At 47.6% G+C, this 14237-nt stretch overlaps 2 protein-coding genes across 13 annotated transcripts in view; one reads left to right on the plus strand and one right to left on the minus strand.

Annotated features, from left to right (window-relative positions):
* The window catches only part of CDC42BPA (CDC42 binding protein kinase alpha), a 186760-nt gene extending 178420 nt beyond the window's left edge, over positions 1 to 8340 (plus strand). For all 12 annotated transcript variants that reach the window (XM_014268141.3, XM_014268142.3, XM_014268134.3 and 9 more), the window contains one exon: positions 387 to 8340. In XM_014268141.3, coding sequence (XP_014123616.1) covers positions 387 to 518 — 132 coding nt within the window. In that variant the 3' untranslated portion in view covers positions 519 to 8340. The remainder of the gene's footprint in view (positions 1 to 386) is intronic.
* COQ8A (coenzyme Q8A) overlaps positions 7662 to 14237 on the minus strand; it is a 43271-nt gene continuing 36695 nt past the window's right edge. The window contains exons 10-15 of the mRNA XM_005488472.4: positions 13578 to 13671; positions 12672 to 12813; positions 11195 to 11302; positions 10442 to 10507; positions 9663 to 9749; positions 7662 to 9023 (exon numbers count right to left, since the gene is read on the minus strand). Coding sequence (XP_005488529.1) covers positions 8730 to 9023; positions 9663 to 9749; positions 10442 to 10507; positions 11195 to 11302; positions 12672 to 12813; positions 13578 to 13671 — 791 coding nt within the window. The 3' untranslated portion in view covers positions 7662 to 8729. The remainder of the gene's footprint in view (positions 9024 to 9662; positions 9750 to 10441; positions 10508 to 11194; positions 11303 to 12671; positions 12814 to 13577; positions 13672 to 14237) is intronic.

Below are 14237 nucleotides of genomic sequence, written 5' to 3' on the forward strand. Positions count from 1 at the left end.
CATGGAACAGGGAGCTGTGATGAAGCCACAAAGATTTCTCATTTTAGTGCAAGAGCATCTTGATGGTAATCTGTGAAAATGCAGGAGCTGTTGTAGCTGCACACTCTGCTGGCCAAGCAGCCCTTGGCAACACACAGACTGCCAGAATCCCCTGGTGCTGTGACCTTATGTCAGTATCACTTATGCCTGCTGAAAGCAGAGTAACCTGACCGTTTAATCTCGGGTCTCCTTGGAAATGGTGAGCAAAAAAGATCCCTCAGGATTTTTGGACACAAGCAAAATCCGCAGAGGCCTTTGAATCTGGCCACTGTTGCTGGGACACTCTGTGACCCCCAAAGTTGCTGTCCTGTTGCTTACTGGTGTTCCTGTGTGTCTCTGGGCTGCAGGACTCTGACTCTCCAAGACACTCGACGGCATCGAACAGCTCCAACCTCAGCAGCCCTCCCAGCCCGGTTTCTCCTCACAAGACCAAGAGCCTCTCCCTGGAGAGCTCTGACCACGTGAGTTGGGACTCATGAACTGCTTCAGCATTCAGATTTGGCATCACATCAGCTTGCTGTCCCCATGGCTGCCCCCTTCACTTGATCCAGTTCTCACCTTCATCCTCCTAACCCTCTCCATTCCCTGTCGGAAAAGGATCTGGGAGTGGGGTACAGAGGAAGGTAAAAGCTGGTCGCCTTCAGCACCGTTCAGCATTGCCTCACCTCCCCAGATCTGACAGCAGCAAATGAGCAAAGCTAGGGTGTTGGTAAATATCAGATGCTGTAGATTTGTATTAGTATTGGTTTCATTTTTGTGGTTACAGCTGCTTCATTTTTAAAGACGTATTTATCCCACTCCCCTTCCACTTCCCAAAAGGTAGCGTAAGTAGACCAGACCAGTGTCAACAAGAGAAAATTCAGAGGGATTTTGTTTTCATACAATAGCTCATTGTACTGTACAAAAGTAGCACAGAGACCCCTTCCCCACCATGGGGAATGATCAGTATGTCAGAGGCACATAAAAGCTTTCAGCCACCACGTTTGAATGTCAATCTGATTGTCGCCAGCAAATCCTTATTGATTAAAATGATGCATATTTTACTACAGTACAGAGTTTAAATAAATACGCAGATGTTAGAGTAAAATACGTATGTATATATTCAAAGAAAAAAAAGCATTGTGTATGCAGCAGAAGATGGATGCTTATTTAAGAGAGCCTTTAATTTAAGATTTGTGTTGTCCCTGTTTTCATGCTCGGTGATTTACAGACTCGGAGGCCTGGCTAAACCCTCCGGCAGGACAGAGATTCCACGCGCTCGCGGCGCTGCCCCCGCAGTGCTCTCACTACACTTCTCTCCTTCTGGCCTTCAGTAGCAGAACTGAAGCTGTAATTCCTGTTTTCCTCACAGTCCCCATCCTTTTCAGAAACTACAGCAGTTGGCAGCAAGGCCCTGTCCCAGCAGCCAGCCACAGGCTGCCCTGGCTCCGTGCGTGCCACCTGTGAGCTGGAGCCTTGCAGCAGCTACAGGAGAGGTCCTTCAGGCAGTAAGGGAGTTCAGTGCAGCTGGATTCAGCAGGAAAGCTGTTCCCCTGGGTCAGCCTTTCAGCAGGTTTAACTCAGAAGGGAGCAGTCTTCCACACCTCCTTGACCATCCCTGAGCAGCAAACTCTTACAGTCATTACCAAATACTGGTTGCTAATACACATCAGCCAAACGAGTGCCCTTAGCCCAAAGCCGGCCCTGGCTGGCTTTGCTGTCACTGTAGCAACAAAGAACCTTGAAGACTGACCTCACACTGTTCACACTGTGGTAGTCAGAGACGCCTGGTGACCCTCAACTGCTGCACTGGCAAGGTTGGTTTTCCTCTGCCCCCTACCTGTGCTGTGGGTTTGTGCAATTTGCAGTTGTTTCTATGTGCTCACCTGCTGTTTGGTTCCAAAAGCAGGGCAGGTTGGAGGGCAGGAAGTATTGCAGAGGAAGGCAGAGCCTGCTGAAGCTGGAAAAATAAATAAAAAGCTGAAGTGGTCACCCAGTTGGCAGAATAAATGAGAAACTGATAGCAGATGTATGGTAAGAGGAAGATGTCTCTTCTCTTTAGTTAGCAAGGCAGATTGTGCTTTTCATTGGGGATGAGCCTCTCTTCCCAGTAGTGTTGTTGCTGGCTTCATACTATGACCATACTCAAACCCATAAGGGCTTTTTGTATTTAGACTATTGGGGTTTGTGGGTTTTGGAAACTTGTTATGGCTCTCATTAAACCATTCTGTGTTCTTGCAGTCAGCAGTTATGTAGAGTTTCACCCACACAGAGGTGTTTGGAGTTTTGCAGTTTCTGTCTTCCCTAATAGAGGTTGTAGGTAAGTTCAAACCATGTACAGTAATTTCCAGGTATGATCTACATGTGACATAGGGAACAAGACACAGATCATCTAATCCATTTAATCGTGCTGGGTCTCATAGGTAAGATTTCTCTTTCACTCTGAATCAAGAGGCTTATCCAAGTTTAAGTTCATTCAGTGTTATTTTGGGACAGGGATTCAAGAAATTATTGTAGGAACCATCATATCAAAAGCCTGTCTCTCTCTTATTTGGGTATTTCAGAGTAGCAAGCTGGTTGTGTTGTTTGTTTTCACTTCAAACCTACTACTTTTGCAAGCCTGGCATTTGAAATTAAAAGCTTTAGCAAAGAGCAAAGCATCTGAAAGTAATTCCTCCCAGAAAAGTTTATGTATTTCTGAGGGACAGATAGGCAGGGCATTATTGGCATTATTGAAATTCCACATCAGCTTCTTTTTAAAGGCTGCATATTGCTTCAAGTATAGGCACTGCTTTTTCCCCACAATTCCCTTGTTTTGGTGAAGCATGTCCACACACTTTTCAAAGCCTTTGCAGACTAGTTTTGTATTTACTGTATGTTGTATTTAAATAATAATCTTATTTTGATGTTGAGAGAAGGCATTTAAACAGTAGTCATTAAAGACAAAGCAGCCTGCATGGCAGCCCCCTGAGAGAGGGTCACAGGATCATTTTCCATGGACTTTATTTTTCTGCAGCTGTACTAAAGCTCTGTCTGAAAATGGAACCTGAAGAGCCACCACTTAGCAAACATTAAATTGAGCAAACCCCTGTGTTTGCTCTGTTCCAGTGCCTGCAATCTATTGATACCATCCCTGGCATTTTCAGGCAGAGCATAGGTCAGCTGTGTTCCAACACTAAGCTCAGAGGATGAGAGCTCCACAGGCCCACACTGTTTGTACACTACAATGTCCAAGCCTCAGCAGTCTTCTCTAGGGTTTATTTAATCATTACTTTGGTCCTGTGCATTTTTATATGTGTCTGTTCAGAAGAGAAACAACAACTGTTCTCTCAGTTGAAAAGCAAATGACCACATCACTTATTGGAAAAGAGAAAAATTGTCCTAGGGCTTAAATAGTTTTATATATTTGGGGACCATTTGGTTACAGACTCAATTTGAAACCACACTCATCTCTCTTTGTTGGTATGCATACTGCAGCTGAGCTTTCTAAAGGAAAAGTAACTTGGTCATTTGAACTGTAAGACTCTTGACTGGTATCTCCAGGACAGTTGTCTCCTGTATTTGATGTTTGCTCCTTTGCACTGTAGCACTGCTTCAGCTCCACAGGTCGAGGGCTGCATTTTCTTCTGGGAGCTGAAACCTCCCCCTGAATTCCTGAGTGTGGCACATGTTCTCTGTACACAGGATGTGTTTCTAGCTGGGTTTTTCCTTCTGGCTGAGACTGAAGGTGTTTGTTTGCATTTTTGACAGTGCTTGAACAGATGGGTTGTTGGGGTTTTGCCTTTTTTTTTTCCTCTATTTTGATGGCAACAAGGATCTGAACAGATTCAGGCAGCTACTAAGGATTCCGGGTTATAGGATGGAATAGGTTTGGTAAATAGTTTTCCCCTGCACGTGTGCACACACAGGTATGTGGCTTCCTCCCACATTTCATGAACCCAAAAGCAGGGCTACAGTCCTCTCTTCTCTCTTGCCTTTGGCCTGTAGAAGACAGCTGGTGGTTTCAAAAAAACATTCCTGAGACTGTGGTGAAATAGTTGCTTCTTTTTCCCTCCAATAATTGCTGTGGCTTGTTATGAATGTGCATTTTGCCCATTTAAATGAGTTTCAAAACTGAGTCAGGAATGTTCTCTCTTTGAATTGATTCTGATAAGTTACAACCCAGGTGTGTTATTCCCAGGTACATGGCAGAGGGAAGTTAAGGGTCTTGCCATACCAAAAAAGTCCAAAAAGCATAGTTTATTTATAGAAATTTAGTTTAACTGCACCTAACTGGTTCACAGTGTGTCAGCCCTTCCAAACAGAACAGTTGGATTATTACCACAGAAACAGAATCTGGCCCTGTGCTGTATTGCATGGCCAGACCCTGAGGGACAGGACAAACATGCTTTTGGGTGGAAAAAAGTTTTCTTTCCTATTTTATGAATGCATTAAGGCTAAAACTTCATGCAGTGCAAGTACCCCCAGCTCCTGAGCCTTAGTCTGAGAATCAAAGTGGCACATAGCAATTCCTGCTGTGGGTTCTTCTGTGAACACTAGCCCGTTCCATGGAGGAAATGGGACAACTTTTCTGCACTAACACAAAGTGTGAGCACCCTTCTGTGCCCTTTGTGTTCACAGTTTGTTTGATAAACACCCCCAGAGGCCGCTCTGCTGCAGGCTTTCCAGTCTGAATTCCAGCTCCTCTCATTCCAGCTGCAGCTCAGTACAACCCATTTTCATTCTCCATTTGAGACAGTCATCTACAGGGAAGAAATCCACAAACAAACCAGTGTTGCTATACCTGCCTTTTTATGTATGACGGTTTCATATCATTTATTTTTAAAATATGTTTTTTAGGTTTTTCATTGTAATATTATTGTACAGTTTTGCATGGCATAGATGTAATCACTTTTTTTTGTTTTAGAGTATAAAAGCTGACAAGTGTGTGTGTGGGGGAAAAATTCTGCTTTTTGCCTCTTCTCACTCTTTTGTTTAATGCCCTCAATGTTGTAGGGGACATTGTAAGAGATTCTCTGCTACAGAACAATGATGTAGATTCTTTTGCACAGAAATATTTAAGGTGGAACAGTCAACAATGTAAAAATGACTTACCACCAATATTTTATGTTGGTAACACACTTAATATTAACCTACTTTGATGTACTGCAATAAAACAGGGAACTGTTAGAAATGTAGATGTTCTGTCTTTTTTCCCACCTACCCCCATTAAGCTTTGAGGAGGAAATGGAAATGGTGAAGATACAACATGCTGGTTCTAACACATTTGGGAAGGAGTATGTGAGAAAATTGATTTCCCTTTAACAGCTTTCAGAAAAAATAACCAGATCCTTTTGAAAATACCAAATCAAAGTGACTGGATACTTTTCTATATTGAATACAGTTTTCCTGACCTTTTTCTTGGGTCAGCTGTGCTGTGATGACCTAAGAAAGAGATAGTTACGGAGTTGTAGTCAGTGGTTTTGGTGTTCTGCCTTCATTTGTAGTTACACATCAAATATTTCAGCTGTCTTAGTGTTAAGAGCCTGAATTGTTCGTTAGTTCTGAGTTACCAGCATCACATTGGCCTTGATGCACTTTTAAGTACATCTCAGAATATTTTTTGAAGTTTTGCATGTGCCCTGACCCTTTCTTGTCATCCCATCCCTCCCAAGTCAATCTGGAATTTTTCCTGTACCACAGTGTGTTGGTGCAGCATCCTCTTCATTCATTCCCCTCTTGGTGTAATGTTGGAAATGGCCTCATTGGGCCTGGAAAAGTTTAGATTAGGTATTAGGAAAAATTTCTTCACAGGAAGGCATGTGAAATATGGGAACAGGCTGTGGAGGGAAGTGGTGCAGTCGCCATCCCTGCAACTGTTCAAAGGAGGTGTGGATGTGGCACTTAAGGACATGGCTCCATGGTGAACAAGGCAGTGCGGGGCTCAGGGCTGGTTTGATGATCTCGGGGGTCTTTTCCTGCCTCAGTGATTCTGGGCTGAGTCCTGGCTTTGGTATCTGCTTCAGTGACCCCCCTGCAGCAGGAATACAGCACTGGGCTGTTACTCATCCCACACTGCCAGCAGTGCCAGCCTGGGCATTCTTCCATTTCCAAACCCTCTCAGGACCAGGCACCATGATTCCCACTTCTTCCAAGGCTGAATCTTGTTCCTTTAGAATGGAAAATCACTGTCATTCCAGAGGCAGCTTTAATCTGCAGCTTGCCCTGTGCAAAGAAGAAATGGTTTCACAAGAGATTTTTCTGGACCATAGAAGCTTCCTGCAGCACAGAACAGTCACAGCCTCCAGCCTGCAAGCACAGTTCAAGCAAATGCAGTGCCTGGCATGGACCAAGTGCTCCTGCTCACTGCACAATGTCATAACTGCTCTGACTTGAAGCCAGTTTCTAGCTCACATATTCTACAGGGCTGTTGCTCTGACATGCAGTTCCTCCTGTCACAAATCTCTCTGGACAAAGCTACAGCCACTATTAATGCTTTCAGAGCATACACAAAAGGTCAGGAGAATTAGTGACTCAGGGCTCTAATTAGCTCTCCTAATAAAGCAACATCTCAGCTTCTGCAAGTTGCTACCCTCTGGCAAATGCAAAACAAACTCCACTGTTCAGCTGGATGTCATTCCTAAACCCTCTTGGGAAGGGGAATGTTTGCCAGGAGCTGAGCACTCTTGCCCCAGCATGGTATACACAAGATCTGGGCTGACATGAGCAAGGGGAAAAGTGAACTGCAGTGCTCCAGCTTACTCTGCCACTTTTGCAAGTCCTCTGAACATGCTGGCCTTGAATCTTCACTTTCAGAAAATCTGCTCTGAAGCTCACCTAATCTAATTCCCTTGTCAGCTTTTTATACTTTACTTTTTAAACTTTAACATAAGCATTTAACAGCTCAAACAACTCCGCTGTTTTTACAGCTGCAAGGTCTAGAGCCAAAGGAGAAAAACTAAACAATGTCTATCAGAACTCAAAACAAGGGAAGTTACTGCAACTTTGTACACTGATAAACTGCTTCATGCAAAACTATTATTACTTCATTGAACAGCAGAGTTAACTCTTCTCAAAAGGTTAAGAATAATCTGACTGGCATTTTGAACTGAACTGCAGTGTATCTTGTTCAATATAGTCTTAAATGAAGTGGTATATTATATGTTTATGGCTTTGGAATAAAGATAATACCATTACCTCTTTTCCTATTTCTCAGAGATCACTCCTGAGAGAGAGACCATTTGTTCTCTTACCTGTTCTCTCCGTCTGAAGTGTCAGCTGTCAGGATTTGACACATGCTGTAGTGTAAGATCAGGCAACCTGGGCATTCCTGGGCTCTGTTAGCTGAGCAGGACCAGCTGAGCCTGCTGGTAAATCAATAGCTGGCACTTGCCAGACAAGGACACCTGGTAAGGCACCAGGGAAGCCTCAGCTCCAGCAGCCTCTCCTGCACAAGTGGAGGAAAGGCAGAGAGACTTGTGTTCAGGAGGCTGCTACCAGAGTGATAGAAACAAAGGATAATTAAAAACAAGTAAATTACCAGGGATTTTCATGGCATGACCAGGCCTCAACTTCTGCTGAGCTGCAGTTTATCCCCAGAACAGGACACTGCTCACCTGAGTGTCCATTCCCACACAGACGATGACACAGCCACAAGCAGCAGACCCACGGCACAAGCACTTGTTTATTGACATCAGGAAGTCGTACAGGTTCAGGCTTTGTACAAAAACCTACAAAAGTCAATTTCCTAGCTCGACTCCAGGAGTTTAAAACTGTGCGTCTGGTTTGAACCGTGTGACATTTCAGCTGATCTGCAGCTGCTCTCCAGAGGCAGGACGTTTGTTTGCCTTGCTGCAAGTTCTGCCTCAGGGAAACACACAGAGCAGGTTATAGCAAGCAGTGGGGGTCAGAGTTGGAGCTTATCTAACTCACCCTCAGGAAAGCTGATACCTACCAGACAGTGCAGAATCCCACTAGGTGTGCTCAGATCTAGCTCTGCTGATTACATGTTTGACTCCCAGAACAGAGATGGGTTGTGAGAGTGTACATGTGTGTGTGTTTAAAAGAGACTGGCATTCAATTCTCGGACTTTTAAAATATTTCCTATGTTTAGCTTGCAAGCCAGAAAGAGGCAGAAAGCATCAAACTTCAACGTACACACACGCCCCTTGCATTAAATCAATGTCAGAAGAATCCAGGAGGGTTCTCAGAGTGCCACCACTTGACTTACAAAACGTGGGGGAGGTGCTGGATGTGTCTGTGGTAGGGAACACCTTGGTATCTCATTCTCTAAATTCACAGTATGAAAACTACTTGAATTCCACCTCAGCTTGAAAGAGGCAAGGTTTTTAAAAAACAATTTGTGGACAATTACAAATAGGTTTTAATATTAAATTCTGCTCTCATCCTCCTTCCCCTACTCGTTACAAAACCCTGTCAATATGCAGCCACCATCACAATGTTACAAATGCATTCAAGGTAGTCAGCTGGTGCCTTGAAGCAGCACAGAAGCACTCAAGAGTTTCCTGCAAGCTGTGGGCTGTGCTGGCAGTCCAGGCAGGACAGACAGAGCAGGAAAGAGCAGCTTTGTCCTCGTGGAATGCACCCTTGGCTTCCAGGGCATGGGGCTGCTGCATCTCAAGAGGATGGAGGGCTGGGGAGCAACGCAGGGGAGGCTGGACCACTCTCTGCAAGGCTCAGCTGAACCAGGCCCTCACAACAAGTTCCTCTTACTACTCCTCTGGCTTCTTGCCCCTACTGCTCCAGTACTTGCTGTATGCCTCTTGGAACATGTTTTTGCAGGGAATTTTGGCCTTCAGTTTAGTGCAGATGAGGAAAGAGCCACCCATCTTCCGGTGAAGGGAGTAGGTCTCCTCCGGCGGGGGGATGAGCCGGTGCTTCAGCATGATTGGGATTAAACCATGGATCTTCTCAGTGGTGCTTTGGTTGCCAAAATCAAAAGGCTCCTTAGATGCAAAAGCCTCTCCCAGGATGAGGACAGCATTTAAATGGGCATCTTCCATTTCCTGCCCAAAAGGAAAGAGGGATAAGTAACACTTAACTAGACAGATAACACCACTAGCCATGACAACCACAAGAGGAAAAGAAATGCCAGTGCTAACAGCAGCAGCTCAGGAGAAACAGCCCTGTCCACAACAAAGGGAACCTCCAGCCCCCAGCAAGACTGAGGAGCATTTAGTTCATACATTTTTGAGCAGCTAAACCTTCCAGAAAAGCATCCTCCCAGTCATACAGCATGCTGGTCCTAACATATTTGCACAAGTGCACAGTGGGAAGGAGTATGTGAGAAAATGGATTTTCCTTTAATAGCTTTCAGAAAAAATACCCAGATCCTTTTGAAAATACAAAATCAAAGTGACTGGACATTTGCTATATTTCTTCAGGAATTGTCATCAGCTGCAGGGTCTTGCACGGGGAGAGAAGGAAGGACAGTGGTTTTGGGGCTAGCTGCGTCCTTATTATTTTCCTGGTCCCAAAAGGAAGTGAGAACAAAAGCCAGAACCTTTTTTACTCTCCTCTCTCATGCTTATCAAAAGGGCTTTTGGACTGACACTTTTACCACACCAAGAAGTCTGGGGAAGTTCACAGACCTGCAATCACCTTATCTGTGGCCAACACCAAAATCAGACCCTTCTGCTCCATACCTTGATTTCATAGCCAGTGAGGAATTTCATTTCAATGGACTTCTTCAGTACTCTCTCTCTGTCCATGTCAGCAGCTGCCTTGATTACCTGAGAAGGAGAAATACTTACAGGAGAGCCAAGAGAAGACAGAACAGCTGGACTGCTGCCCAGGCTACAGGAGCACACACCAACACCACCCACTGCTCACTCCCTTGCCTCTGCCCTCTCCTCAGGCCCTGCATGCTGGGCAGGTTAAGAGCTCCTGCTAAAAGATCCACCTCTTCCCAACAGGGCTGCACGTGGCCCACAGAATGTAAGAGACGGCAAAAAAAGCTTCACAAATAGTCAGCCCCTCCCCAAAGAAACAACAGAGCTGACTGTGAGCAGCTTTAGGTGGGAGCTGCTGGCCCTGGCAGCTCAGTTACCATGTGCAGAACATGGTGAGCACAAAGGAAGCATGTTTGACTTCATATCCATTCATCTGTCTGTGGAAAATCTGAAAGTCTCAGGAGGTGGGGAACAAGCAATTCCTGCATATCCTCATATAAAAATCACAGAATTGTGAGTGCCCTGCTACACCCAAGGCCCCCAGCAAGCATCACTGCAGTGCACTTTTGTGAACATCCCACCTCAGAGAGGCAGCAGACAGCCATGGCAAGGGATGAAACAGGAACAGAGACCACTCTTGCCTCCAGCCCTGCTTCCCCCACACCCAAAGTGTATCCCAGTACAAAGTGATAAGAGATAAGAGTATTTGCAAAATCAAGTGCAGCTCTCTCGGGCACAGTGCAAGTCCTCACCTCTATGTAGACATCTGTGAACTTCTCATCAAACCCTCGTGTTGCTCCAAAGTCCAGCAGGGCCACCTGGAAGGGACAAAGCTGTCTGTATTAGAGTCAACCACAGCTGATCTTAAGAATGCTCCTGATTTCTTCAGGAAGCTCAGCTGGCTTTCCCAGCTCTCCTCTGCATCCCAGCTGCCCCTGACTCCTTTATTCCCACTCTGCAGCCCAGCAGGGCTGAGGCCACTGCCCAGTGCCCACACTGCCACTCCTGCTCTGCTGGCAGCTCCACGCAGGCTCCATGTGCAGGGACAGAGCAGCACTGAACCTTTTCCCAGCACTTTGCAGCACTGACCTCAGGAATAAAAGGCAATTCCATCTGCCCTACAGAGCACAGACAAGCAGCCAAACCAGGAATTAATAGTCTTCTCTCCACAGCACAAGAGCATTTAGCTGAAGAGTCCTGGGCTCAGGTGTGTGCTGGTAGAGCACTGCCTGCTGCAGCTTTCCACTGACCACCTGAACAGATCTTGAGGTTAAGGAAGTAGCTGTGACTGCTCAAGGGCCAGGGTTACAGCAGCCCTGCTTTCCTACCAAGCCCTAGAGAGGGCAAGTGGCAAAGGGAGGTTTCCCTGTGCTATCTGCCCATGCCTCAAGGACAGAAAACTGAGAGAATCCCAGTCAGGACTCATTAAGTGGGGAGTGAGGAATAACCAAAAGCTGAAGAAAACTGCTGTTTGTGAAGGCAGGAGAGTGGCTGCTCAGGCTTACCTTGTGCAGCTGTGGGTCATAGAAGAAGTTGGACCAGTTGGGGTCGGTCTGCATGTAGCGGAACTCAAACAGCTCCCGCAGGCACAGCACCAGGATGTTGTGGCAGATCTTTTACAACAAGGAGAAACAAGAAATAAGCCCTATTCACACCTTAACTTAGAGCAGGCATCAGCAAACAGGGCACACATGGCCACACCAGCAGGAACCATCTGCTCTATGCAGAGCTGAAGGAACACCTCTCACCTCAGCCCCAGCAACTCCCAGCCCAGCCCTGCCACAGGATGTCCTTAGCAGACGGCACAGATGCTCCAGTGCTCATCCAGCTGCATTCTGCTCCTGCCTTTTCACTTTCCAGCACTGACTACACACTGGGTGCTGCAAGAATGGGAATCTTGTATGATACCAGACCCAGCATGCACTCCTGTGGGCTCAGCACTGACCCAGCTTGAGGGAGGAGCAGAGAGCCACACCTTGGGACCAACAGGCACAGAAAAGCAAGAGCAGCAGTCCCTGAAACCCCCCCTGCTGGATTACACACTCCAGCAGAGCTTTTCTGTGAGAATTGCTAAGCTGCCTGTTGAACAGAACTGCCAGCCTCACTCTGCCCCTCTCCAGCTGCTGCAAAGCTGAGTGAAACACAAATGCAAGGAAGAGAGCACCAAATGCAAGCCCAGCCCTGCTGCAGGACACTGCCATTGGGGTCAGAAGGCAGAGGGTCAGCCAGGCCAGTGGCTCACAGGAGAGAAGGGCTGTTCCTGCAGCTCAGAGACTTGTAAAATGAGGCCTGGTGATGGAGCAGCTCATTGCTGGGGACAGTCCCTAAGAATAGCCAGCCAGCTCTGGCACAGCTTCAAATCTAATGTGACACTGAGATCTGTTTAACCAGGGGAACAGACTCTGCCCTCTTCCCCAGCGACCTAACAGCTGACAGCTCACACACACAGACACGCACACATCCAAATACCAGGACAGTTATTTCTGCTGCTAGAACAGCTGCTTGTCCCACCACAGCACTCCAATCCTTGGCTATATTCAGCACCAACACCCACCTATCCCCACATCCCTGCTTTTGTTTACTGACAGGTACTTTTCCAGCCAGTCCTGCAGGAATGACACCCAGCTGCTTGCACTGGGATGATTCTGCAATCCTGCCCACAAGAGCAGCTGCCTAAAGCACCTTTGCCCTTACTGACAGTCCCCCCAAAATTAAGGTCACCAGAAATGGCATCACACAGTGAGGCTGCCTCCCCTTCAGCTGCCCTTGCCATTCACCCTCTCCAGCCCCTCCCTGCTGAGTGCTGGTGCCTGCAAGGCCCAGAGAAGCCTGGAGAGACTCCAGTGTCACTGCCACCTTTCCTAAACAAGTCTTCCTGGAGGCTCCAGACAACCCTGCTCAGGGTTTGCTGTGCCACAAGGCACCCCCCAAGCCTGGCACAGGGCTCTGAGCAAGGGCACAAACCCAACATCCCCAATTCACCTCATTTCGAATCTCCTGGCTCAGTCCTTCAGCTTGATCCAAGGGAAAGCCAGACACCAGCTCAGTGGTCAGTACATGCTTGCTGCACAGCTCATCTATTACTCTTGGTACATAAAAGAAGGGGTGGTCTTTCAGCAGCTCCCTAGGGGTGGAGAAAGGAGAGGAAGAGGTTTAGGAGCCCTGAGAGCAGACAGACCCATCAGCAACACCTCACAGAGCCCTGGACCAGCCTCTCCCCACACCCTGCCTGGGGCTGCCAGGAAATGTTTCCCTCAGCAATTACAGTAGGGATTAAGTCAGCAGAAACCCTGCCAGTGACTTGGAGCCACTGCCAGCTCCTAGGTCCCATCTCCTGCCAGGGCAGTGATATTAAGAAGGCTCCAGGCTGGTGCATCAAGGGGCACTGGGCTCTTCTGCTGACCCCACTTGGCTTCAGGGCCAGACTGCACACAGGGAAGAACTGCTTTGCCAAGGGGAGCAGTGCCACAGTTCTGCAGCAGGACAGGAAGAGCATCCAGCACGATGGAGAAATAATCTGGGTGCTTTGGCAAGCCAAGGGAGCAGGCAGCACTGGTGGTGGTAACTGCTTGAAGAGAGCTGAACTGAGAACCTTCTGGGCTGAGGGATGGGAGAAGTTAACAACAGGCTGAGGTAAGAGCACATGGAAGACACTGCAACCCAGCCTCAGGAGTTACTGCAGCACCACAGACTCAGCTGACTGAAGCCATGCCCCCTGAGACAAGGAGGTGATTCTGGGGAACAGCTCAGGCCACAGCCATGCACCCTTCCCCTGTGCCATGGCAGGGCACAGCAGTTAGCTCACACCAGCCCTCAAGTTAAGCAACCTCTCCTGCCTCACCCCACACACAGAAAGAGAAGGGGCTCAAGGCAGTGGTGGGAACATACTGGAATTTCCTTGCACAGGCAGCTTCTCTCAGGTAGTCACACTCCAGGGCCAGCTCTCTGCTCACCACTTCAATCAGGTGCTCTGGGAACAGACCTGAAAGTCAAACAGCACAGGAGAGAGCAGGCTTAGAAAAAAGGATCTGCTCAGACTAAGCTTCCCAGAGCTGCAGCTGAGGAGCACAGGAGGCCCCAGAGGGCCAAGGTGCATTTCCAACCAGATGCAGGTTGTGCAGTAATCACAGCCCAGGCACATCCACAGCACTGCTCTGTCCTCCCCACAGCCCAAACTGTCCATTCCTGCTGCTGGCATGGCTGTGCAGGGACACACACCAAAGACAAGCACCCAAGCACTGGGCAAAAGCAGCAGGAACAGCTCCATAGCTGCCTGCAAGTGGCAGCAGGCACTGCCAGGCAGGAACAGTCACCATGACTAATGCAGTGTACTGCAGCAGCAGCACGTAGCCAGGGCCTGAGGTGCCAAGCCCAGTCTTAGTCTTGAATTTGGAAAACCAATCTGCTTCTTGGGCCAGACACAGCTGGGGCTGCAGCAATCTCTGCAGGGCCCTGCCCAGCCACCAGAGAGAACAGTGCCAGATTTTGTCAGCACCCAGCCTGATTTTAGAGCAGCATTTCTACAGTCCCACTGATATTTACAGCTGC

Source organism: Zonotrichia albicollis, chromosome 3, assembly GCF_047830755.1.
Source record: "Zonotrichia albicollis isolate bZonAlb1 chromosome 3, bZonAlb1.hap1, whole genome shotgun sequence".
NCBI lineage: Eukaryota > Metazoa > Chordata > Aves > Passeriformes > Passerellidae > Zonotrichia > Zonotrichia albicollis.